At 43.5% G+C, this 25,149-nt stretch overlaps 2 protein-coding genes and 1 long non-coding RNA gene across 3 annotated transcripts in view; 1 reads left to right on the top strand and 2 right to left on the bottom strand.

Annotated features, from left to right (window-relative positions):
* The window catches only part of Gtf3c3 (general transcription factor IIIC subunit 3), a 34,060-nt gene extending 15,367 nt beyond the window's left edge, over positions 1-18,693 (bottom strand). The window contains exons 1-8 of the mRNA XM_028886399.2: positions 18,496-18,693; positions 17,465-17,564; positions 14,184-14,371; positions 10,166-10,289; positions 8,198-8,389; positions 7,003-7,168; positions 1,891-2,038; positions 1,363-1,435 (exon numbers count right to left, since the gene is read on the bottom strand). Coding sequence (XP_028742232.1) covers positions 1,363-1,435; positions 1,891-2,038; positions 7,003-7,168; positions 8,198-8,389; positions 10,166-10,289; positions 14,184-14,371; positions 17,465-17,564; positions 18,496-18,597 — 1,093 coding nt within the window. The 5' untranslated portion in view covers positions 18,598-18,693. The remainder of the gene's footprint in view (positions 1-1,362; positions 1,436-1,890; positions 2,039-7,002; positions 7,169-8,197; positions 8,390-10,165; positions 10,290-14,183; positions 14,372-17,464; positions 17,565-18,495) is intronic.
* LOC119088918 lies at positions 18,489-20,821 on the top strand. The gene is made up of 2 exons (XR_005092678.1): positions 18,489-18,564; positions 20,619-20,821. It is a non-coding gene; the product is annotated as an uncharacterized LOC119088918 (long non-coding RNA).
* Positions 20,822-23,027: 2,206 nt separating this feature from the next.
* C13H2orf66 (chromosome 13 C2orf66 homolog) lies at positions 23,028-24,661 on the bottom strand. The gene is made up of 2 exons (XM_028885438.2): positions 24,453-24,661; positions 23,028-23,319 (listed from the first exon to the last, which is right to left on the bottom strand). The coding sequence occupies exons 1-2, from the start codon at positions 24,573-24,575 to the stop codon at positions 23,140-23,142; spliced, it is 303 nt and encodes a 100-aa protein (XP_028741271.2). The 5' UTR covers positions 24,576-24,661; the 3' UTR covers positions 23,028-23,139.
* Positions 24,662-25,149: the final 488 nt, after the last annotated feature.

Genomic DNA, 25,149 nt, shown 5'->3' with positions numbered 1-25,149 from the left:
CTACTCAGACCGTGATTATACACCTGAGCTTTCACACATGGTAGGATAACCATACCAGTCTCTACTTTTTATGTGAATACTAAGTCTTAAATAGAGTTTTCAACAGTCGATCACTTAAAGCCCTGGGGAAAAGTAAACTGCTCTGGATCTAAGGTGCGATCTACTCAGTAACTCACTCCTTTTCTTCTAAGAATCAATAGGAGCTGAGTGTGGCGATGCACATCTGTGATCCAAGCATGTGAAGGCTGGGGCGGGAGGACTGCAATGGTGAGAGAGTTTCTGTAGAAACTGCTGCTCTGAGGAGAGAGGAGGCTGCGGTAGTGAGGTCAGGTGCAGGGCCTGCGCGCTCTGCACAGGTCTTGGTCTTTGCTGGGGTCGGTGCCTGAGAGATGAATGAGGCAGCAGCTGAGGATGGTGGGAAGGAAGACGGAGTCTGGGCAGCTAAAGGGCTCACTGCTAGTTTGCATATGCCACACAGAGCTGAGACCGACACCCGTTATTTTACAGCCATACTTTTTCTTCTCTTTTCTTTCTTTCCTCTTTCTCTTCCTTCCTTCCTCCCTCTGTCCCCTTCTTTTTCTGTCTGTCTTTTTTTAGGACAGGTTCTTACTGTGTAGCTCTTGCTAGCCTCAAACTCAGAATTGTCATGCCTCTGCCTTCCAAGTGCCAGAATTGTGTCACCGTGCCGTGCCTAGCCATGATTTTTGGTTTAGACTTTTTTTCTTCTAAAAAATTATGTTTGGCTAGGTATGATGTTGCTTACCTGTAACCATAGCACTCTGGAGGCCGAGGCAGGAGGACTGCCATGAGTTTGAGGCCAGCCTGGGCTACATGGTAAGTTCCAGGTTAGGCTACAGAGTAAGATCCTATCTCAAAAAGAGACAGATAAACCAGGCGGTGGTGGTGCACGCCTTTAATCCCAGCACTCGGGAGGCAGAGCCAGGCGGATCTCTGTGAGTTCGAGGCCAGCCTGGGCTACCAAGTGAGTTCCAGGAAAAGGCGCAAAGCTACACAGAGAAACCCTGTCTCAAAAAACCAAAGAGAGAGAGAGAGAGAGAGAGAGAGAGAGAGACAAAAAGAATAAAACAAACAAAAGATAAGTAGCAAGTCCAAATGGGCATATTAATAAAGGAACTCAAGACATATTTTAAAATTGCTTATAAACCAAGGTCTAGCAATATATCTCAGTGTCAAGTGTTTGTCCTTCATGCTCAGGCTCTGGGTTTGACCCTAGCATTGCAAACAGAAAAGAAGATTTCATAAAAGCCAATATAAGAAGCCAGACTCCTGCTGTGGACATGACGAGAACATTACATCTAACAAGGGGTTCTGCATGCGTCCCTACGTGAAGTTAACTACAACCTTTATTCTCTTCTGAGGTGCCTTCTTCCACAGTTTCCTTCTCTAGGACAATTCCAGAAAAATCTGTAATTACCTAAAAAAATGAAAAAAAAAAAAAAAGAGAAATAAAAGCTATATATAAAAACCTTTTTGTGAGTATTTATTTCTAATAGTCCTTACAATATAAAATTAAAAAAAGAATCTCTTTGAAATAAGAAATTCTAACTATAGAATATTAACATTATTACATCATATTGACTAAACCAAAGATTTATCAGTTCAACTGCAAACCAACCTCCTTTCTCCAACAGATATGGCTCTGGTGAGTCCTGCCACCATCAAGTTTAGATACACAGGCTTTATAGTGGCAACATCATTTATCATATAATTACAGTTTGTATTTCACACAGAATCCAGAAATCTATTATTTCTACATAGTTTAAATATGCAATTTAGAATATAACCAAAATGACAAGATGCTAATTTCTAAGCATTTCTGCAACGTAAGCAGAGGTCTAATCCTAAAGGAGCCGCACGTGAGCATCCTACCTCCAAAGCTTTGTCATACTGCTTGTTGGAGATATATAACTCAGCTGCGATGTTAACATCCTCCATGGAGACTAAGCCCTGGTGTTTGGAGAAGGCTTCCTCGATTATGTTTATAGCTGAAGCACTGTCATTGGCTTCGTAGTAACTCCTAAAAAGGTGAGAGGCAAGTGAGTGAGCAGTTGATTCTGACTCTAAAACTCAATGTCTTGCTTAGGCCCTCTAACAATGAAGTGATTTCAGTTTCTTAGGAGGAGGAAGCCTTTGAATTGCAGTAGCACCTCCCTCTCAGAGCAGCACTAAAGGGTAGAAGGGTCAATGCCTACAAACAGTGACACCAGACAGCCTAGTGGCAGAGGACTTGCCTAACATGTGAAAGGCCCTGGTTCAAACCCCAGCATCACAAAGAAATCAAAGGTGGCAAAAACAGACCCAAGGGCTGAAGAGATTCACCAGAATGTCAAGTATTTGCTATGTCAGCATGAGGTTCCAAGTTCAAGTCCCAGGACCCAAGCAAAAAGCCAAGCATGGTGACGGGTGCTGGGAGACAGACACAAGTAAATCCCCGGGGCTCAGGGCAGTCAGCCTAACATAGTTGGTGAATCTCAGGTTCTAGCTGCGACCCTGTCTCAAAAAAAAGATAGATAGGTCCTGCGAATACCACCAAAGGCTGGCCTCCACATGCATAGGCGCGCGCGCGCGCGCGCACACGCACACACACACACACACACGTGAGCAACTGAACAAGAACACACACAAGTCACAGCCCATTTCCTAAGAGAAACTGCTATGAAGGGAAAGCACATACTATACTCCATATAAGAAATACCGGAGCTTGGAGGGCATAGGTCAGGAGTACCCTGCTTGCCTAACATGCACAAAACCCTGAGGTCAACCCCCAGCACTGTGGGTCAGGTGGACAGTAGTCATAAAGATTCACGGCACTTCAATGGTCCTATCTGAAGTGAATATGGGTCTGTAGAGAATCCACAGTAATTAATGAAGGTCTTCAAAGCAGAACCCGACTACCTATTCCTGGCGCAGATCTTACTGTCAAAGGTGCCAGGACACGGTAAGCTCTGCTGGTGCCAGGACTATCACTACTCATTTGTTTCACGGTTTTCCTAAGAGTCCAACAATGAAGTATGGAAGAGCTCTTCCATACAGCACCAGGTCTACCCAAAGGAGAAGATAATGGGAATCATACACTGAGAAGCATAGAAACAAATGACATGAAAGACAAGATCAGTAGATCGAATCCAGGTAACATTACAAAAGACATAATCTCCCTCAGGATGTCTTCGTTAGAAAAGTGAAAACACTTTAAAAGCTCAATTTGGAATGGGAAAACCCAGGAGGCTTCACTTGAGAGTTAACTGTGACAAGGTGTACTCTTGTTAAATAAGCTGATGAACAGGTCCAAAACCCTGGATTTTTGTTGTTGGTTTTGTTTTATTTAGTGCCTAGATCAAACCTAGGATCTTGTACATTCTAGGCAAGCACAGTGCCATTGAGATAATTCCCTACTCCAAGAATCTGCATGATTTTAGTTTTTTTAAATAGTGAAAAAATGTTCTATTTGTAAAATATATAGTCATGATCAGAGCTGATGCAGAGAAAAACATACAGTTTCACGATATATTGACAATGTTGTAATTTCAAGTATCTCACTTTCAAAAGCTACTTCCAACTCATTCCCAACATAAAAAACTGGCACCAACTCTTCCGGGGTGCATTCCTCCTCCCCGGCAACAGTCGCACTCAGATCATTTCAGTTTTCCCGTGTTTCCAGGGCGGACTGGACTGGCTGATCCAGCCTGAGCACTTCCTTGATTTGTTGTTAATTACTAAAACTACTCCACTTGTGAGTGACACGCAATTTCACTCTCTAGCTTTCTGTCATTTTACTTTTGCTTAGGAAGTTTTATAAATTTACCGTAACAGATTCATTTTCTCATTCTTTTTGTTAACTTCAATTATAAAAAAGTATGTATTGCTCTGAATTCTAAAACATACACACACTATACTTTATTTTCAAACTTGTCGGTGACAGGCTGGCACCGAGCGCCGTCAGGGCAGGAAAAGGTCTAGAGTCAATATGACGACAGTGTCCACTGCCACCTCGCCTATATCGTAAGCCACTGTTTTAGCACAGCCTAGCAGTGGTAGAGGGCATAGGTGAGGAGAGCCTGTAAGACTTTCTAGTTACCTAAAGCACAGTAATACTAATTTTTAAATTCAGAAATACACACTCACAGCAACTAGGATATGACCGACCTAGTTTTGTTAAAAGGGCATTTGTGAAAAAGGAGGTAGCCCCAAGAACAGAATTACGTTCTTTCAGCAGGCTGTGTAGCGAAAACCAGAAAGTAAACTAGTGCACAGATACAGCCCTCCATCAAATGACCCCAACACCCTGACCCTGCCACTCCAGTGAAGAGAAGTGAATCTCTTCATGACAACCTGAGTCATCTCCAGTTTCTTCATCTCTAGGTCTCCTTCTTAGAGCCTTTGACAATGACATCATTGCTATAAGAAAAAAATCCGTCTAAGAACTATAATGTCACCAATGCTGAGTTCTCATTCTTTGCAGGAGAAAAGTCTGACACACTTACCGATTTTAAAAGGCCTGGAAACCAGATCACCTAGTATTTACAATCTTACAAACAAGGAAAACCAATTCAACCAATGTCATAAAATGGTTTAGGTCCCATCCTCTTTGCCTTCTGTATTCAACTGGGTGCATGTGCAGTAGGGCAAGGGTCCTCCAGGACATTTTTAGGGAGAATCCCCGATTTACCATCTTAGCCTTATGCATAACTGGGTGTGTACAGGATTAAAATCAGATGCATTATGGGAAGGGACATGTGCAGTAAGAAAGCAAATACGGTGAATACGTCACCTAATCTATCAGTCACAACAGAGAACTGTCCGACTATGGCCTTTCACAACCGAAACAATCAAACTCCTCCTGGACCCCAGAGGGAAACCTGGGCACGTGAATACTCTCCCAGTCGTGTGGCCTGCAGTTTCTTTCCGAACTGTATTTTGTTTTTCTTTTGAAAAGCTCCCTGCTGCTGTGTGGACTCTTCCTTTCAATTCTCTGGATTAGAGACGAAGAAGCGAGAAGCGCCTGACCTAGCGCCCACTGTGCCAACACTACCTCGCCGCCAAAGATCTCCGGGCAGCTTGCCTCAGTTCCTGCTCCATGGGACCTGTCTGCCAAGCTTCCCAAGGACGACCACCCGCCTCACTGGAGTGCTTTCTTCAGTGAAGCTAGCATGCCCCGTTCTTCGCTTCTTCCCCGCACTGGGCATTTTCTTCTCATCTGCGGCCTGCCTCCTCTTTCCCCTGACGTCTAAACGCTGGAGTGACTCGGGAGTCGGTCCTTCCTCAGAGCTTTCTTCTTTCACCATCCGTTCTTCCACCCCTCCCGTACACACGAGCCCACGTGCACACTGCCCACATCTACCTCACACTCCTTAGCCACACTCTTCACTTACATCCAGAATCTGGTCACCTTACTGCCTTCTGCTGTCTCTGCCCCATCAAGCTCTGACTTTCCCTCCCAAGTATCATTTCAGTAATTTCCTGTCTCTGCCCTGATCAAGCTATGATTTCCCTCCCAAGTATCATTTCAGTAATTGTCTGTCCCTTCCCACTCTTCAATTTTTGCTCAAAAGAACAACCAAAATTGATGCACTTAAAAGTTAAGTCAAATCATGCCCCTTTCTCCTCAGACCCTTCAGTGCCTTCCAGACTCATTTGGAGTAAAAGCCCCCACGGGCCGGCTGCTCTGCTCCTCTGGGACCTCCTGCTGTGCTCACCTGACACATCAGCTTCCCTCTTGTTCCCTGCACATCGCTGTGTCCTCTTCCCTAAGCGCCAGCTCCCTTCAGTGAGGACCACAGAAGGCGGGGAGCCGAGTCCTTCACTCACATGCTTTAAAGTAACACACTCCATACCTTACACTTCTTTTGCCTTCCCTGTGTAACTTTTCTCCATCACTGATCAATGTGATACACTGAGTAACTGGCTGTCATGTGATCACTGCCTATCTCCCCTCACAGGGCTACAGACTCAGGAGGGCAGAGCACTTTTAATAGTTGCTTGACAGTGGTCATCCTGGCTCCTTGTACCAGGCCTATGGAAGATATAGTCAATGAGTATTTCTGGAGGGCAAATGAGGACCAAAGCAAAGCCGAATCAATCAACTGGCCATTGCCACGCTCCACATATAACACACGTGAAAACCAAGCTGGTCATTACGAGACACCTAATGCCCCTCAGGTCCATTAGACTAAGCACTCTAGTAGCTGCAAAATGAGCTGCAGCTAATCTGGTAAGACCCTCTGTGCCCACGACATAGCATCAGCCATCAATCTAAAGTTGCTTCCCTGACTGAACTTGTAAAAACGTATCTACTGCTCCTGTGTAACTGTCCTGAGAGGGTGATGGGCAGTCCAGTTACACAGCATCAGAACGCAAGGCAAAGGACGAACAGGTCAATCCTAATATGCCAAATGGAGACAGTGAAGCCCAGGATGAAATGCTGCACTGTGCTCTTCAAACAGAAAGAGCAGCAGGAAACGCCACTTCGCCAAATGCTTCCTGCTCTGTTCTGCTTCCTAACCCAGCAGGACAAGTAAATGCTGTGGGTTCTAAAGAAAGAGCCCGTGTCAGCGGCAGGGCAACATGAAGCCTACTATTCCAGTGCTGACTCAAGATGATTACAGAAGATTGCAGACCACAAAGATTTCAATGACACATCTGCAATAAAAAAATCTTATTTAAAAAATCACAAATACATACAACTTCAGCTAAGTCGCAGAAACCTGGAGTCCAACCCCCTTGCAGAAAACACCTCACTTCTCAGCTTCTGAGCCCTAGAAATGCAATCTCACATACAAAACTTTCTAAGCAATCACACAGTTGACTTGGAAACCAAAAATCACTAAATAAAAAAATGCTATAATTGATTAAATATAAAATACAGAAAACAAAAATTTTCTTTGAACCTCAATGCAAAAATACATTCTATTTTACATAGCTTTGATTTGCAAAATGACTAATAAAGGCGTGTGTTTGTGTGTGTGTGTTTCACTTCAAACTTACTTTGCCATATCTCTAGCCAACTGCATAAAACGTTCTCCATCAGATGGAGACAAAAGATTTAAAATACGCCTATAACCATCCATGGCCATTTTATGATCACCCATCTGTTCATACAGGCTTGATCTCTCCCACAGGTAACGAACATTAGTAGGTTCATATTTAAGAGCTAGAAAGAAAAGAAGAATAAAAAAATTACTATTTATCAAAAAAGGTGTGACTTACCTCAAAAATGTAATAAACACTTTCCCATTGGAAATAAGAAAATAATTCTGGAATAAATCTATCTTCACAAGAATTCTTGACTGCGCTTGGTCTAAGACCAGACTGGACTTTCTACAGTAATCCTCATTTGGTTACTCAAGTCACAAAAGTTAACGGCCTGAAAGCAACACTGAGCTCGGTGGGACTCTCCAATTCTGTGCTGTATTCAACACAATGTAAAGTAAGCCACAGATGAACGTGAGGACGAGGGCTCCAGACACACGCCGTGAAAGACCATAAGGAACAAACACATCTGGGCAAGGAGCACAAGCCAACAAACGCAAGAAACAGCTGTCACGTAACTAATAGTGCTGGCAACACAACCTGTCCACCTCAGCCTCCTCGGGGATCACAGAAGATGAGGTGGAAAGACTGTAATTGGTGTGAGATAGTGTCCCCAGACACGATGACGTGGAGAGTGCACCCCGGTTCCCTGAACAAGACCAGCATAATGACACCACTAGGTGATACGTCAACATGGAGAAGGAAGGAAAATTCCACATGGTCCCACCTAGGAGATGACAGGTGACCAATGGATACTGAGAGAGAGAATCTGTCTCCTCCAGGGAGGAGGGAGCTATTTTCCTATCCTAAGTGGTTAGCCCTGGACACAAATACATGTAAGGGAAGCCAAATGGATTTAGTAGGTTATACATATACCTTTACGTATACACACACACTCTCTCTCTAATGAACAGGTGAGCATGAATTTAGAGGGTGACATGAGAGGGACTGGAGGGGAGGCAGGAGCAACTGAGACACAGTCCTCATGTATAAAGTTCTCAAAACAATTTAATTTAAAAAAGAGAGAGAAACAAATACACTTGAGCTAACAAAACACACAAAAAAAATGCATTAATGACCCATCATATAACGCCTAATGAAACAAAACAAAAAAACAATCTTCCCATCTACACAAGAAAAATGTCATTACCTTTTGTATAGCAAAAAATAGCCTGCTTGATATTGTCTTGTTCCAGAGACATTTCTGCCAGCCTAACCCATTCTTCTGTGTCACTGGGGTTTAAATGTGCAGCAATCAACTCAAACTGCAATGATTTCTCCATGTCACCTTGGTCCTCGTATATCATGGCAAGTGTAGAGAATGGCTCATAAGCCAAAGGAGCTATAATAATAAAAATAACAAAATAAATTTCATTGGCTAAAGGAATAAGCTAAAGATGATATTGATACTACAGTTCAAAGTGCAGATTTTTTTTTCTAGTATCTAAACTCATTCCAACAGAATTATAAAAACTATTCAACAGAACTTTGAAAAATGCAAAACACTATATTATACTTTATTTTCAAACACTTTTAGACATTATTATTGATTTACATTTGAGGTGGACTCTTGCTACCGAGGTCAGGCTGACCTCAACTGACTGTGTAGACCAGGCTGGTCATCAACCTGAGATCCCCGATAGCCTCCCCAGTTCTAGAAATTCAAAGCAAGCGCCATCATACCTAACATCATTCTTAAAGCATTATTTCCTTTAACAAAATACAATTTCATGAAAACCCTCCCTTCTACCACACCTTCCTTGTGAAAATCTCTTTATACTAAGGCCAAATATGGCCTAAAAACTTGGGGATTTCACCCAGGAAGCATCAGTCACATCAGTGTGGTCAAACTTGCACTATTTCAAACTCCTGCATCATAGAGGATGATCGCACACAGGGTACCCAAACAGGACCTTAGTCTAGGATGTCAAATGTAACGGTTAATCTATATTTCTAAAATATTATTTATGGGAAAAAAATCTCAAAAACTGCTGCACATTAAAGTCAAAATGCTTCCAAAATAAACAGTTATAAGCTGAAATAAATAGTATTGGAAAACAAGAACTAAGCAATAATACATCCTACAGAAATGCTTGGTTAATCTTATTTCTGATGGACTGAGGAAATATGTAGTAGCCACAAGTTACCCTAATGAGTAATCCTGGATTATAGTAAGACTTCTAAAAGTTGTCTAACTAAAAGGAAATGCCACAACACTGAATGAATGTATTAGCAGTGTAACAACTACCCAAGGCACTCTGCAAGGCAAATTGATAGCAACCAAAAAAGTGATGTGACAGAAGCAACTGGTCACAATCACTACTGAAGACGTCCTCCAACATATCTAAGGTGTACCAACTAATGGGGATAAAATGACAAACCTAAATGTGTCTTTACAAAAATATAGATTAAAATAATTTAGCACTGTCTAATCTAGAAAATGAACAAAAATCACTAACAATATCAAAAATTCTGAAATTTATCAGAATGTTCTTCAAGTGATTCTAACAATACACTCACCACTAAAATATATATAAAAATAAACAGGGCTGGGGGTATAACTCAGTTGGTAGAGCACTTGCCCATAGTGCAGAAAGGTGTGGATTCAACCACAACACAATAGAGACAGATGGATGAATGGATACAGAAACTGGCTGACTTAAGAAGATTAATGCTAGACAGGCGGTGATGGCACATGCCTTTAATCCCAGCACTCGGGAAGCAGTCAGGTGGATCTCTGTGAGTTCGAGGCCAGCCTGGTCTACAGAGTCAGTTCTAGGACAGGCGCCAAAACTACACAGAGAAACCCTGTCTCGGAACCCCCTTCCCCCCAAAAAGGGATTAATGCTATAAGAGTCTAAACTTCCTAAAATGAAAAGTTGAAAGGGGAGAGAGGGGCCAGAAAGAGTTCAAAAGATATTACTAATTTTTCACTGAATCACATCCCGTGGTCTCCATTTTCTAGTAACTCCTACCAATGTGAAAAGTGGCAGGTTACTATTACAGTCACCTCGACTTCTGAATGTATTTTATATAAGTAGCACAATCAAATGCTTCCCCATTTGCTAAAGAAGTCAACCAGTTAGCTATTATCAATTAAAGTCCCTGCAGAAAACACCTTGTCTTATGATTTCCATGCACATCAATATCGCCTCTTCATGTTCTCCTCGAGCAAAGCGAATATTGGCTTCACCCATGAGACCTCTCAGGGCTCTGGGCAGTTTACTCCGAGGCCTCTTCTCCTGTCCAGAGGAAAACAACAAGGAGATTTAGACAGAGTAAAGCTCAGATTTCAATTCCAAACACACATATAAAACTTCTAAATCTTCTAAACTCAGAACTAGGTACGTAGTAATTAGAATTCTCATGCCTTAATTTTAGGTCTAATTACACAAAGCAAGCTAAAATTCAAATGCAGGAAAGAACCAAATTATTTTATGATACTCTCTGAAGAGGAACACTAAAGAAAGTCAAAACAAACAGAAACAAAACAAAACCTTCCAATAGTTGAAAGTTCAACGCACAATTAAATACAAACTGCCCAATGGTCAGAATTACTGGACCACTCATCAACATACAGCATCATTACACAACAAAATGATTCCATTCCATTCCATACCAGACACTTACCAGAAAGTCCTCCTTCTTGGAAATTTATCAACATAAACTTGATAAACAAACAACAACAAACCCCACTGAGTTACACTATGGATTTTTCAGTAGCAGAACTACAAAACATTTGACATATGAACAATCAAGGCTTATACAACATTCTCCAAGATGAAGCCTAGGAAATGAATGACAATTCTCAAGCGCCTCAGAGAAAAGGAAACGTCTACACCAGGCCCAGGTAGTCAAAGGCTCTCCAATGACTTCACATCTCTGACGAGATTAAGGCAGACACTAGAAGATGGAAAGACCTCCAACTTACGGATTGGCAGAATACTGTAAAATGACCATTCTACCAAAGGAATTTACGGATTCAATGCTACCCCAGTCAAAACACCCGAAACGTTCTTCACAGAAATGGGGAAAAAAAAGAACCACAAAAACAAAACCATCCTAAAGCTCATATGGAACCACAAAATACCCCAGACAGCCAAAGCAGTTCTGAGAAAAAAGCACAATGCTGGAGGGTTTAACGTTCCATATTTCAGGGTACAGTAGGAGAGTTATAGCAATAAAAACAGTATGGCACTCACACAAGACACACAAGTGTACCAATTAAACAACACAGAAGACCCAAACATGAGTCCACACAGCTACAGCCATCTCCTGTCTATCAAAGATGCCAAAAAAACACACACGGGAGAAAAGACAACATCTTTAACAAAAGATGCTGGGAGAAGTGGATATCCACACACAGAATAAAATAAAGCCCAGATCTACCACCCTATACAAAAACTAACTCCAAATGCAGCAAAGACCTCAATGTGAAACCTGATACTGAAACTGCCAGAAGAAAACACAGGAAACCCCACGTGACGGGTGTCAGGAAGGACTTCCTAAACAGGACCCATTTCCCAAGGGATTAAGGCCACAACTGACAAGTGGGACCTCATAAAACCAAAAGGCCTTTGTACAGGAAATAATCAGCCAAGTGAAAAGGAACCGACAGAGTGGGAAAGACTCTGTGAACTACACGTCTGACAGAGGATTAATATCCAGAATATATAAAGAACTCAAAAACAAACAGTCAAGAAAAAAATGATTCAATTAAAAAAATGGGTTTGAAATCTGAACAGAGAGTTCTCAGATGAAATAAAAGTGACTAAGATATACTTCAAGAAGTGTTCATCATCCTTATCTACTAGGGAAATGCAAATAAAAATAACTTGGAGATTTTATCTTACACTAATCAGAATGGCACAGATCAACAAAACAACAGACAACAAATGTCTCAAGGATGGGGGAGGAATGGAGGGCAGGACTGTTCACTGTTAGTGGGAACGCAAACTGGTCTAGCCACTCTGGCAATCAGTGGGGAGAATCCTCAAAGAGTGAAAATTAATCTAAAATACATATAATTAAACTATAGCGCTCCTTGGTATATGTCTAAAGGGCATCCCACTCCACAGATAATTCCTCCGCCATAGTAACTGTTGCTCTATTCACAATAGGTAAGAAACAATGTAAATGTCCTTGAACAGATGAATTAATAATGAAAATGTGTGTATATATGCATTATGGAATACTATCCGGCTATAAAGAAAAATGAAATCATGTCATACGCAGGTAAATGGATGAAACTAGAAAGCATTTTACTGAGCGAGGTAACCCAGACCCAGAAAGACAAACATCACATGTTCTCTCTTGTTTATGGATCCTGGCTCCAGGTCTTCAGATGTGAGCATATAACCTGGAGTAACTGCAGAAACATGGAAAGTCTTCCTTGCAGGAGGGGAGGGTGTTATAGAGAAGGGAATAACAGGACACGGTGCTATGAAAGGAAAACAGGAAAAGCTGGTGAGGAAGACTTACCTGGGGAAGAGGGTAAGCAGCGCACAAGATGCTTGAAAAAGCCATACAAATCATAGTAGTTTATGTTTACTTAAAACGTGTGTGTGTGTGTGTGTGTGTGTGTGTGTGTGTGTGTGTGTGTTTGCGCACACGCTCATGAATGTTTACTGAAGTTACACCACTAGGGTTGAACGCTCCCCCCAAGAGTGATAGTTAATCTAACAAACGCCCAGTGCCAGGCAGAGGAAATGCCTCTGGAGCTGTTGCTCAGGAGTGCAGAAGACCCCACCTCCACCCCACAAAACAATACAGGCCATTGCCTTGGCCCTTGGTTGCTTATAAGAACTGAAGGTAAGACTCTCTCGCTGAAGACAAAACACACTTCAGACAGAGAATGGAAGAACAGAACTAGCAGGGACCGGAAAGACTCCTCCCAGAGGACTGACTAGTTCTCATAATATCCAAAGGTTTTCTCCTTCGCCAAGGGAGAAAAGCAATAAACAGTCACACTTAGCCGCAATGCCTACAAACCACAACTACGACCGGAGCAGCAGCGACTCTGAAAAGCGCAATAATGGCACAGATGTACCCTGGGGTAACCAACAGCCACCTTACTGGGCTTAGCCCCTCAACCAGAGGGGATGCGTGCCCGGCCCTGCAAACTGGGCAGCTGCTCACGGCTGGTGAAACCACGGAGCGCAGAGAAGAGCTCACGTTCCTAAACCACCACAGCTGAGTTCTTCTACATCCTCATCCTTACATCCACAGGACGGGCAGCTCTCACCCCACCAAAGAAGCTTCTTCCCGCAGCACATGGACGGTTACAGAAAGCCACAGCTGCTCAAAATGACAGTCTCCAGCACACCTCCTACAGCCAAGGCTCAGCAACACCGCAGAAAGGGGCTGCGAAGATGTTCCAAGCCAGAGAAGCAGGATGTCTGCGGAGAGACAGTGCCCTCGACGTGAAGCTGCACCCATGACATCTCAGCGGCATGGTTACCCAGGTAACACCTGAGAATGGCAGTGCCGACTGACACGCCAGTGTGGACGGTGGAAATCTCACAGGGCCCCAGCCCTGGAGGAAGAGCTACAGCAACCGAGGCTGCTGAGGAAGGGAGGGAGAATCAGCTTAGTAACCCTGACAGGTTACCAACCCCGAGCAGTCAGCCCTAAACACATACACGTAAGAGCAACATTAAAGGAACTCAGCAAGTTGTATTTATATATTTATTCTCTCTCTCTCTCTCTCTCTCTCTGTATCTCCCTTTCTGTCTCTCTATATATATCTCCCTTTCTCTCCCTCTCCCCCTCCCCCTCTCCCTCTCTCTTGCGCGCGCGCGCGCACGCACACACACACACAAACACACACACACACACACACACGCACGCACACACACACGAGCACTCGCGCACATAACAAGGATAATCAGAGACCATGATCTGAAAGTGGGGTGCAGAGATGACACAGGAGGGGTGGGAGGGAGAAGACAGGGCAGGAAATGATGTAAATACAGTACACATATATAAAATAAAAATAAAAATTTAAATGGAAAGAAATGAATGACGGCAGTTGCCTCCCAGGTTTTGCTCTTACTGTTGCACTGTTTCCTAATTATAACTGAAATGACTTTCACTTTCTCACATTTTTATAAGTACTAAAATAATTAACAGCTTACTTTCATCATTTTTTTGGTTTCACGGTTGAGAACCATCTCCAACACAAATACATCGCCTGCGGTGGGTTGCTCAGATGTTTCCTCCTCCTCCTCCTCTTCTTCCTCCTCCTCTTCATCATCTTCAGTCTCCCCGAGCATGGAAGCAAAGACTTTGTGAACTGACTTACTCACTCCATCGGATGTTTCTCCTAAGGAAAGGCACATTGAACTTTGTGGGGGTGGGAGGGACACCAACAAAAATGACTTTAAAAACTGCTAGTTCCTGGAGTACAAATCCCTAACCACAGGAACAACAAACTTGAAAGTAATGGCAAATAAACACCCTCTCCACACCCAAAGAAGAAAAGCTACCACAAGCCATGTCTTTTACTCTGCAGGCATGGCTGCTTCACCCTCTACACCTCATCCAGACATACGAGAGCAAAATGACGAGATGAGTCAAAAGCACGTACAGAAACAGGTAAAGTGGAGAGGGGAAGCATTTCCTAGTGACGTACAGCACAGATGTACGACCTAGACAAGCCTAGTGGCATGATGCCCTGTAAGTGACACCTGAGAGGCGTGAGGCTACAGACAGGAGAGGAGCTTGTTAGCCAACTGATGTAGCTAATTGGTGAGCTACAGGTTCAGTAAGTGTGGTGGTTTAAGTAAGAACAGCCCCCACAGGCTCCTAGACTTGAGTCACCAGGGAGTGGCACTATTTGAGAAGGATTAGGAGGTGTGGCCTTGTTGAAGTGGGTGTGGCCTTTTGGGAGGAAGTGCGTCACTGGGGGTGGGCTCTGAAGTTTCAAAAGCCCACCCAGGCCCAGGGTCCCTCTCTCTCTGCCTAAGGATCAGGATGTAGCTCTCAGCTACTTCTCCAGTACCTCCTGCCATTACGCTCAATGCTGTGATACTAATGGACTAAGCCTGGAACTGTAAGCAAGCCCTCAGTTAAATGCTTTCCTTTATACAAGTTGCTGTGGTCATGGTATCTCTTCATGGCAATAGAACAGTGACTGAGACAGTGAGAAACTCTGTCTCAAAAAAACATGCTGGAATGTGATAAAGGGAGACACCCAGTGTTCATCTCTGGCCTCCATAATGTATACATGGGCACAAATGCACACATACACATGCATATGCACACATGCTTAACAAAGGAAATAAAATTATTATTCGCAGAAGACACGATATATTGTATATAATCCCAAAGGTTCTATATACAAACTGTAAGAATACACAGTTATCTGGCAAAGTTATTAGATACAGGTTTTAAAAAAAATTCATATTTTTTTTAAAGAAATTGAACCCAGGGCCTTGCATACGCTGTGCTAGGTAAGTACTCCACACCAAGTTGTATCCTCACTCCCCTTTTCTTTTTGAGACAGTCTCACTAAGTTCAGGCTGGCATTGTAGCCCAGAATGGTCTTGAACCTGGGATCCATCTGTCACAGCCTCCCTAGTAGCTGGGATCACAGGACGGCACTTTTATAACCAACAATAATGAACTGCAGATGAGATTAAAAGGTCTGGTCTGTGTGGTAAGTAGTAGGAAACGACCTTAACGATTGGTATTCAGAAACATTAAAGAGGAAAAAGACACGATTCTAGGGACCACATCTTTCCAATTTGTAGATTCTGCCAGTCTTGTCCAAAGCGACCTTTTACCTACTCTGAATACATGCTTACACTATGGAGAATCTCCAAAGAGTTCGGACAGTCCTTCCAGAGGACTGACAGGATGACTTCAGCTCAAGCCAGCCAGTTCTTACCCACCAGAAATGGATTCAGCTGACCCTATTCCCATCCTCTCTCCCCCATGAAAGGCCCTAATGGCCTTAAACAGTAAGGCTGGCGATCACCAGAGGCACCACTGCTGTAACTGTGCCCCAGAGACTGTCTACGGAAGAGCTCGCCTTTCCCTAAGCAGGTCAGAAGACCCACAGGCTGTCCAGCGCTTCTTCAGTCCCTTCCTACCCTGCTTGCCTGGAAGACACTAACCTCAATACTGTCTTTGTCTCTTCTTCCAACATGGTCCAGAAACTCAGGATCAAGTGTGAGTTTTCCATGCAAGAGCTTACTTGCTCAGAGAGAAAAGTACCACACAAAAGTCGAGCTCACCAGCCAGGCCCCTAAACATGAAGCTGCATTCTAATTGACACCAGCATCCCAAGTAATATGACAGAGGTAAATGGATACGATTAGCTGTCAGCATTCTAACCATTAGAAATATACATCAGTCACTAGAAACTGATAAATATCTGTGCTCATTTAGATACTCATTTAGGTCATGATGGGCTTAGTTAGCCCAGATGTACTAACAGAATGTAGTATCTGGATATGAAAAGCTAAGGGCTGGGTCCTACTTTGCTTTCTGTCACTGTGATAACACAGTGACCAAAATCCACTGAAGGAAGAGAGGGCGTATTTGGCTTCAAGGTTACAGGCCATCATCTTCCAGGAAAAGCCAGAGTAAGAAGCTGGACGTACAAATGCAGCAGAGACCATGGAGGAACACTGCTCACCGGCTTGCTCTCCAAAGCTTGCTAAGATTGCTTTCTCACACAACCAGGACCACCTAGCGGGGAGTGGCACCACCCAGAGAGGGCTGGGCTGCTGGGCCCTCCCACATCCATCATTAACCAAGAAAACGACCTATAGACAATGCCTACTAACCAATAGGTCCCTCTGCCTAGGTGACCCGAGTCTGTGTCAAGCTGACGAAAAGCATCCCAGTCTGGCTGCTAGAGCAAGGCAGCACATCCAAATACCTACGATGCAGGTTAAGTCCCGCCTAAGCATGTACGTTTCTACAGCAGTACAAATTTGGTACGGCCCAGAAGAAGTGTCCCATTGAAAAGGTCAATTTTGAAAATGACAATAACAAGGTCCTAAACAAATGTTGGCATCAATGTTAAACCTCACAACACTGGAGCTATAACAAAACAACCATCATGATAATACAACGGTTTAAAGAAATACATTAAGCAGCTACTATGTATCAAACACTGATACATAGTAGCAATAAAATTGGGCTATCATTACAATGAAAGCAAATAACGTTATTACTGAATCACTTTGCCTAAGTGCTCTTTTGTTGGTGGTGGTTTCTCAAGGCAGGGTCTCTCTGTGTAACAGTCCTGGCTGTCCTGGAATTCCGTTTGTACACCAGGCTGGCCTGGAACTCACAGAAATCAGCCTGCCTCTGCCTCCCAAGTGCTGGGATTAAAGGTGTGTACCACCGCAGCCCAGAGCTTAAGTGCCCTTAACATTTAAAGCAGCAAATGAATTCGACACACCTTCATTGGCATCTTTGTCCTGGGACTTGGCAGAGTCAATTCCTGAAGAGGATGGGACTTCCGAATCTGGTTTTTCTTTGGGTGATGATTTTCCTTTTTCCTGAAGACACAATTGAAAATTAGTTAAACAGTTCAAAAACTAATGCAGATTTTACTCTTCTGGCCTAGGACTGGGCATTTGCGTTATCTTTATAAAACTTGAACCTGCACTTGTGGGATATGGAATCTAAATTTGAATAGTTTCGGAGCATTTCAAAGTACTGAGAAGTCTTAACTTTAGTTTATGTAAGTCACTTGCAAGTATGTATAATTTAAAATGTTTTAATTTCATTAATTTAACACTTTAAATAAGACATAGGATGCTTAGTAGTCCATGATCAATAAGAAACCACGGGCTAACTTCAAAAGTCAACAGATTTCACGTTCCCTTAGCCTTCAAATAAGTGAGAACATTTTTAAAACTCGGATATTTATTAAAATTTGAAAAACAAAGAAGACGACCTTGTTTTCAGGCAAATATGTTCACTTTTATGTCTAAGATAAAATTACACCACTGAGCCTCCTCAAAAACAGGCACCCCGGGGGTGTATGTAGCTCAGTGGAGGGGCGAGCACTTTTGCCCTGCAAGCTGGAGGCCTTGAGTGTTGGTCCCCAAGGCCACTGAAACGTATGACGAAAACAAAAGGCCTGGTTCCTAGAGCATGGTGGCGCGTAGGTAGGTGCCCGACCCACGGTGACAACCTAGGGGCAAGATCAGGTTGAGGACGAGTCACGACTACCCTGGCTGCAGACGGCCCCAGCTCCAGTCAGCTGGAGACCACTGGGCTATCACCGAATTAGCACTAAGGAGTCGGGGGAGGCCAGCTTTGCAGCGGGGGGGACGCCTCCAGAGGCGCTGTGCCGGGGTCGGGGGGTGAAAACCGGAGTTTCTGGGAGAGGAAGAAGCTGCCGGGTCCCCCGCCCACCGCGGGCACCGCACGCCGCTGTTTCGGGAAAACAGGACCGACGAGCACCGGCGCCCAGCGACTCACTTTCTTCTCCCGGGTTTTTCTCTCTTCTCTCCGCCTCTCGAACTCCTCAAAGGAGATTTTCCCTTCCAGGTAGTCGATAAGTTCCGGGCTGAACCCCGACATGTCTGCGGGGGCCGAAGCGGGGGCAGCGGACCGGGAAAGCGGGAACACCCGGGCTCGAGCCGGCGCCTCGGAGCGATGCGTCCGCCCCGCAAAGCTCCCCGGCCTGCGCCGCGGCCGCGCACTCGGGTTCCGCCGGCGCTCTAGGCCCCGGGGCCGCCTCCTGCAGGCAGAGAAGAGCCCAAGGCGTGCGTGCTTCAGAAGCCAGCTTCCCCTGGGCTGCTGGCTGAAGGAGACATGATCTGGGATGCAGCACAGGCCCACGGCGTTTGCCTGGGCTTCTAGCTCTAACGTCAGTCAACTTTTCTGTCCCGGACACTCAGACTTTTAAAGGGAATGAAATTCCTCGTCTAGGGTGGCTGCTCTTTTGCCTGTCACATACATCTCTCAAAAGAATGCTTTTCTAAGAGAAGAAGGACGGTCTAAGGGAGAGGTGTGGGGAGGGTAATAGAACGCATGCGAAATGAAAGGGAGAAGGGCAACACCTGAGGTGGAAAGGTTTGGGGGAGGGGCGGTCACTGAGGAGAGGAAGGGGTGGAGGGGAGGGGGAGGCGGGCCATTATTTTCAACTCCTATAAGCTCCTGTGTTTGCATCATGTCTTATGTTATAGGTGTTTCTTTGTCCTATTCTAGAACACTACCGATGAACATATGTACATGTACACACAGAGAGACACACAGACACACACACACACACACACACACACAGAGAGAGAGAGAGAGAGAGAGAGAGAGAGAGAGAGAGAGAGAATGAGAGAAACATTTTCTACTCCTATGAGCTCCTATGATTTGCATCTTATCTTGTATTAAAGCTATTTCTGTGTCCTGTTCTTGAGGCACTACTACCCATGAGAACATTAGCTTATGTGTCATTATAAACCTGACTAACCTAATAACATACTCAAAACAGATTTGTGAATCAAGTTGAATGAAACTAAAAGAGCCTTTGGAACTTTGGGCAAAGGACTTGAGCTCAGCCTACTTCTGACTTCAGAGACAGGCTACGGGGAGCCTATCCCTGACCATCATTATGATAATCCAGGGGAAGGTGATCTGTAGCAGGGTGACAGAATCAGAGGGCAGGACCAGCAAGAGCAAGATTGTCAGAAGACAGAAAGGTGTCTCAGTTAGGTATGGTAGTATTTTATTTATTTATTTGTACTGAAATGTGATTTTAATTGTATGTTAATAAATAAAGTTGCCCGGGGGTCAGAGCTATTAGAGCCATAGCAAGAGCGAGGCGGTGGTGGCGCACGCCTTTAATCCCAGCACTTGGTAGACAGAGATAGATAGATCTCTGTGTGTTCAGGGATACAGCCAGCATTGGAGACCTGGAGGGCTGTACTTACAGGCAGTGACGAGGCAGTCATGTGTTTGGGTTTACAACCAATGAGAAGGCAGAACAGAAAGACTGTATTAAAGACAAACACACAGGAAGTAGCTCTCTTTCGGAGAGGTAGGAGCACCGCAGGAGGAAGGGTAAGATTTTAGCTCTGAGCTCTGACCTCTTGGCTTTCTCTTTTACATTGGTTCTGTGTTTCTTATTTAATAAGATGGTTGGTTACATCTACAGTTAGGAGTCACTTTCTCACGGAGAAGGATCCTCAGTGTCCTACACAGGCATGAAAACACACAGGAGCAGATGGAGTGTGTTACTGTATCCCCAGAAACTGCTATGGTGACTACTCCCCTGGAGTCTTCAAGCAGTTGGGGAACTGTGTCTAAGAAGTTAGAACTGTCGCCAGGGGAAAGAGAAAGAAAGAGAAGAAGCGTGGTTACCTCTCAAGGAATCACTCAAGACATAAATGCTTAGGTTGGCTCTTGTTACTGTTGACCGACTGGAATATGAGAATGGCAGGTCAATAGATACAGATGCATATCAAAGGGAGAGGGGATATGGACAGAGGTGGGAGGAGATGTCTTCTGCTAAGAACCATCCTCAGGACATGGAAGTTTTCTAGGGGTCAGAATATAACAGAATGTCTTCAAATTGAACTTGTTTTTCATTTTCTACTTCCTTGTAGTGATTTGTCCATTGATGAGTCAGAGACAACCACATTTACCTGGAGATGGAGCCCAATTGTTACAGCAGTAATGAAACTGCCAAGAAGAAACAATTGTGTCTTTCAGACTGATTTTTGAGACTCAAAATGGAAAGTCTAAAGGAAGTAGAACATTGAATTTATAGCATGACAATTGAATTAAAGAGTACAGAGAGGTGACTCTATTTTTTCCCTTGTTAGGGAACGACACAGAAAGAGTTGTGATGCTCCTGAGGAGACCATTTTTCCATGGGCCTCTCATTCTTCTGCAAAAGCGTGTGGATTTTTTTTCCAATACTTCATCTTTGTATATCAAACATCATGAAAGTGGACGTCTCATTCTGGGGCAGGAAGCACATACTTTTTTCCTTTTTGAGATAGGGTCCCCCCATATCTATCTCTCCTCTCCTCTCCTCTCTCCTCCCCTCCCCTCCCCTCCCCTCCCCTCCCCTCCCCTCCCCTCCCCTCCCCTTCTCTCTCTCTCTCTCTCTCTCTCTCTCTCTCTCTCTCTCTCTCTCTCTCTCTCTCTCTCTCTCTGTGTGTTTAACCCTGACTGTCCTGGACTGCTTGATCGACTGGACATGCACCTTTGTTACTGTCCCTTGTTGAGTGACTTGCATTTAAAGGGGGGCTAGGGTAGAGATGGGATATTTGACATGGGGCCCTTTTTAGCTTTGAAGGCAGCATGAAAGCATCTCCCAGAGACCCTGTGGCAACTAGAATCCTGTTTGTCTTCTGCTTCAACTCCAGTGGACATTCATCACCCTTATTCAGTAGGTGATGAGGTCTTTCAATGGCACAAGCTAAAAGTGGGACTCCTCATCTTTTTTAAAGGAAAAATATAGACAAATTCTAAATCTGAATCCCTATTATATAGGATAAACTGTATAAACAGGTCTGAATCCCTGTTATGTATAATACACTGTAGTAAAAAGTAAACATTTTTAAATAAAATTTTGCTTAATAATAGGTAATAAATATAAAAGATGATTTTAAATCATGCTCCAAGAAAACATTGAATTTGGAAAATCATCATTTTATTTCACTTGTACTTTTGTAACTCCTTCAAATACATGCAATCTCCCACTCAGTAATTATGGTCATAAAGGGGAAAATACTCCCGAAATATGCATGTCAGTATCATATGTTGCAAAGGTCCAATTGTGTACATGCAAAATCCAGAAATGTAGAATAAAATTACTATAAATTGACTAATAGGGAAGGGAAAATGCACACGAGGCTTCAGCCATGGTTGAATTTTCTACTGAAAAGCTTTTCTGCAGTTTTAACATGACGACACCTGAAAAAGTAAGAGAGAGTTGCAGTGTAAGACAATAAGGAGCATTTGGTAACATAAAGGACCCCAAATCGATCCCAGAAATAGCTGGATGATAGCTCATAATTCAGCTGTGAGTACTTCTGGTGTGCTTAGTCTCATGTCCCTAGGTACTTCCTCATCTGTGTACAGGAGCATTTGTCTTGTTTTCTCTGAAGTTTCCTAAGAGCTAGGGATGAGTAGTGAAGTAGCCATGAAGACGCTTCACACTGAGTAGGAATTACAATTGGAGTAACTGTTCTCTGTCTTAGACCCCCACACCCTAGAGCCTCTGTAGGAAAAAAAAAAAAAAAAACTCAAGGGAAGGCTCTTGACCTCTCCCTTTGCCCTACGTTATTCTCATTTTAGGGCAGCATTCAAATGCATATTCCACAAGTTAAATCCCATCATTTTAGAATAACAACCATTTCCTGTTACTTTTAAGAGAATTAAAATGGAAAGCCTTTCACAAATGCAGTAGGGAACAGTGGTTGCTAACTCACAAGAAACCCATGTACTTTCGGAAGAATGGGGAAGGATTTTAATTATGATCCCATTGCCTTTATTGGCCAGCTAAACAAGCTAGAATAATAATGTTTTGAATATAGCAAACCTGCTGCTTCTAAAACCATACCTATTTGTTTGATAAGAATGCAAAAAATGAAATTCAAATCTTAACCATAAATAGATTCTAAATGTTTTCCTATAAGAAAAATGCCATCTTTGCTAATATTGTAATTTGTTTTTCTAGGTGAGAAAGTCCAAGATCAAAGATATGCACACCTTTCCCCCCAAAGAACTACTCTTTTAACTTTCCCATTTATTGCGAGTAATTAATGTATTTCTTTACATATAATTTTCCATATAACTTACTTTATGACCAGGTCTGAAAAAAAAATGCTTAAGTAAGACTATGTGCTGTTTCATTAATTTAAAAATCCTCCTAAGCGTGACAATTCTATGATTTTGCTGTACTTCTCTCTAGAAGGCTGTGCTTCAACATCATCACTATCATTTATTTTAAAAACCAGACTTTGCCTGAGCCAAATCTAAATATTTAATAGTGATGGGTATAATCAAAACTGAGGACTGAATTCTAAGAAAGCTTTTCAAAATCTCTCCTGCATGGCTGTGTGCTTCCACAGACCCTGGGGCCAAAGGGGCAGCATTACCTGGGCTCTGAGGCTTTCAGCCCTTGTAGGACTTAGGGAGGGAGTTTCTCTGCTCTTCGTAGTCTGCAAACGCAGAAGCAATATGTTCTGCCTGGAAAGATTGAGGTCTGGGGTCCTCATTCATGGAGAAAGTATTCGGAAGGTTCCCAAGATCAAGTCCTCTGCCTTTAAAATAGGCCTGGAGGCTTCTGAAAAACTAAAGAAACAAAATGCTCAGTGACTTACAAAAGAAACATCCAAATGCCCAGAGCCTCATGTTTACCTCCCTGCCTTCTCCCTGAATCGACTTACACGCTAACCAGAGAAGAGAGGAAGTGGATCAACTAGAATGGCTTTAAGCTTCTCCCATTTCTTTCTAAGCCTGCCCGCTTTCAGATATTTCAGCTCTCACAGGGCAATTCAGCATTCTTGGTGGCAACGCAGGGAAGGTATAAATTATGAAGTCACACTTCAGGCAGAGATTCATAGGGAACCATCTCCGACCAGCAAGGTCAGAGATGAAACCACATTCCACGAAGCAGTCAGCTTCGCTTCTCCACTGTCTGAGGGGACTCCAGTTACCGTCCTGGACCACTGTCTCTGTTTCCAGACAAGCCTTTAGCAAGTGAACAGCGAGAAGCCGTGCAGAGAGCGAAGCCTTCGTGGTTGTAGCTCACATCACTTTCTTTAGAAAAACTGCATTTGAAATAGTCATGTCAACGTGCTCATTGATCTGGGTATACTTTAAAAGCGTATTTTACCGATCTTTTGAATTCTGTTTTCTAGATATCTGTTTGCTGGACATTGACAGCTAGCTGTGCAGGGTCCGCTTCCAGTCTCTGCAAATAAGTTTTGCAAACGCTGCTGTGGGACAATCCGTTTTGTCATTAGTTCGATATAGGCCTTACAAAAAAGGGACTCTCTCCTGCTTTCCCTTTCCTCCTCTCTCCATCTCCTCCTCTCCCTCTCCCCCTTTTTCTGCTGTTCTGGGAGCCACACCCAGGTCCTTGTGTATGCTAGACAAGCTTTCTAACACCAAGCTAAGTCCCAATACTCCTTTCATATTGTATGTGTATTAGAAATCAATGCTCCAGTGTCGGTGTATATATAAGATCACGTACAAATGCGACATGCTGTGTACGTATAAAATCACTTCTAATATCAACTTGATCTCCATAGAGAAATAAATGTAAACTAGCTAGAGAAATATTAGGATGCCAGCTACTATGAGAGCAAAATCGAGTCCTGTCCTGATGAGAATCTTCTCAATTCTTGGTTGCCTGCCTCCATATAATTCTTGAGAGGTGCCAGCTGCATCCCTGAGCCAGTGCCCCCCAGGTGTGTTCTTACCAGTTCTCTGTTCCTGGGGTTGCTCAGTGGCTTCCACGAGTCTTTATTTCTCAGCATGGCTCCATGTACATGGCTGGCCAGTACCAGGGCAGCCCACAGCAGCAGGAGGGTTACTTTTGACATGGTGCTGTATAAAAGGGGGAATTATGGTCACCAAGACACTCAGAGACAAGAGAAAGAACAAGGACCCAGGCAGATAAAGGAGAAGAAATAGCATTATGGTTCACCTAAATTTTATAATCAGTTTATTTTTAGGTTTGTCTGCAAATGAGGCTCTTGAAATTTAGTGGACTAGCTTAAAACACTTCACAATGATGGAAAAACTATACTGTGCTGAGAAAAGCAATGTGACTGTACCTAGAAAGTCTAGGTATGCCATTTAAATGTATATACATCTATATACACTCTTTAGTCTTAAGGCAGCAGATTTTTTTTTTAGTGGAAACAAAATAGTAAAGAAATAGAAAGTACTTTGGCTGGGGATATACCTCTGTGGTAGATTGATTGTTTAACATTCACAAAGCCCTGGGTTCAAACCCTGGTACTACAAAAACTGAGAGAGAAAGATACAGAGAGAGAGGAAGAGAAAATGAGGAGGAGGAGGGGGGGAGAGAAGAAGAAGAAGAAGGAGGAGGAGGAGGAGGAGGAGGAGGAGGAGGAGGAGGAGGAGGAGGAGGAAGAAGAAGAAGAAGAAGAA

This window comes from Peromyscus leucopus, chromosome 13 (assembly GCF_004664715.2).
Source record: "Peromyscus leucopus breed LL Stock chromosome 13, UCI_PerLeu_2.1, whole genome shotgun sequence".
NCBI classification, from domain to species: Eukaryota; Metazoa; Chordata; class Mammalia; order Rodentia; family Cricetidae; genus Peromyscus; species Peromyscus leucopus.
The sequence above is the reverse complement of the archived record's forward strand: the minus strand, read 5'-3'. Positions and strand labels throughout refer to the sequence as shown.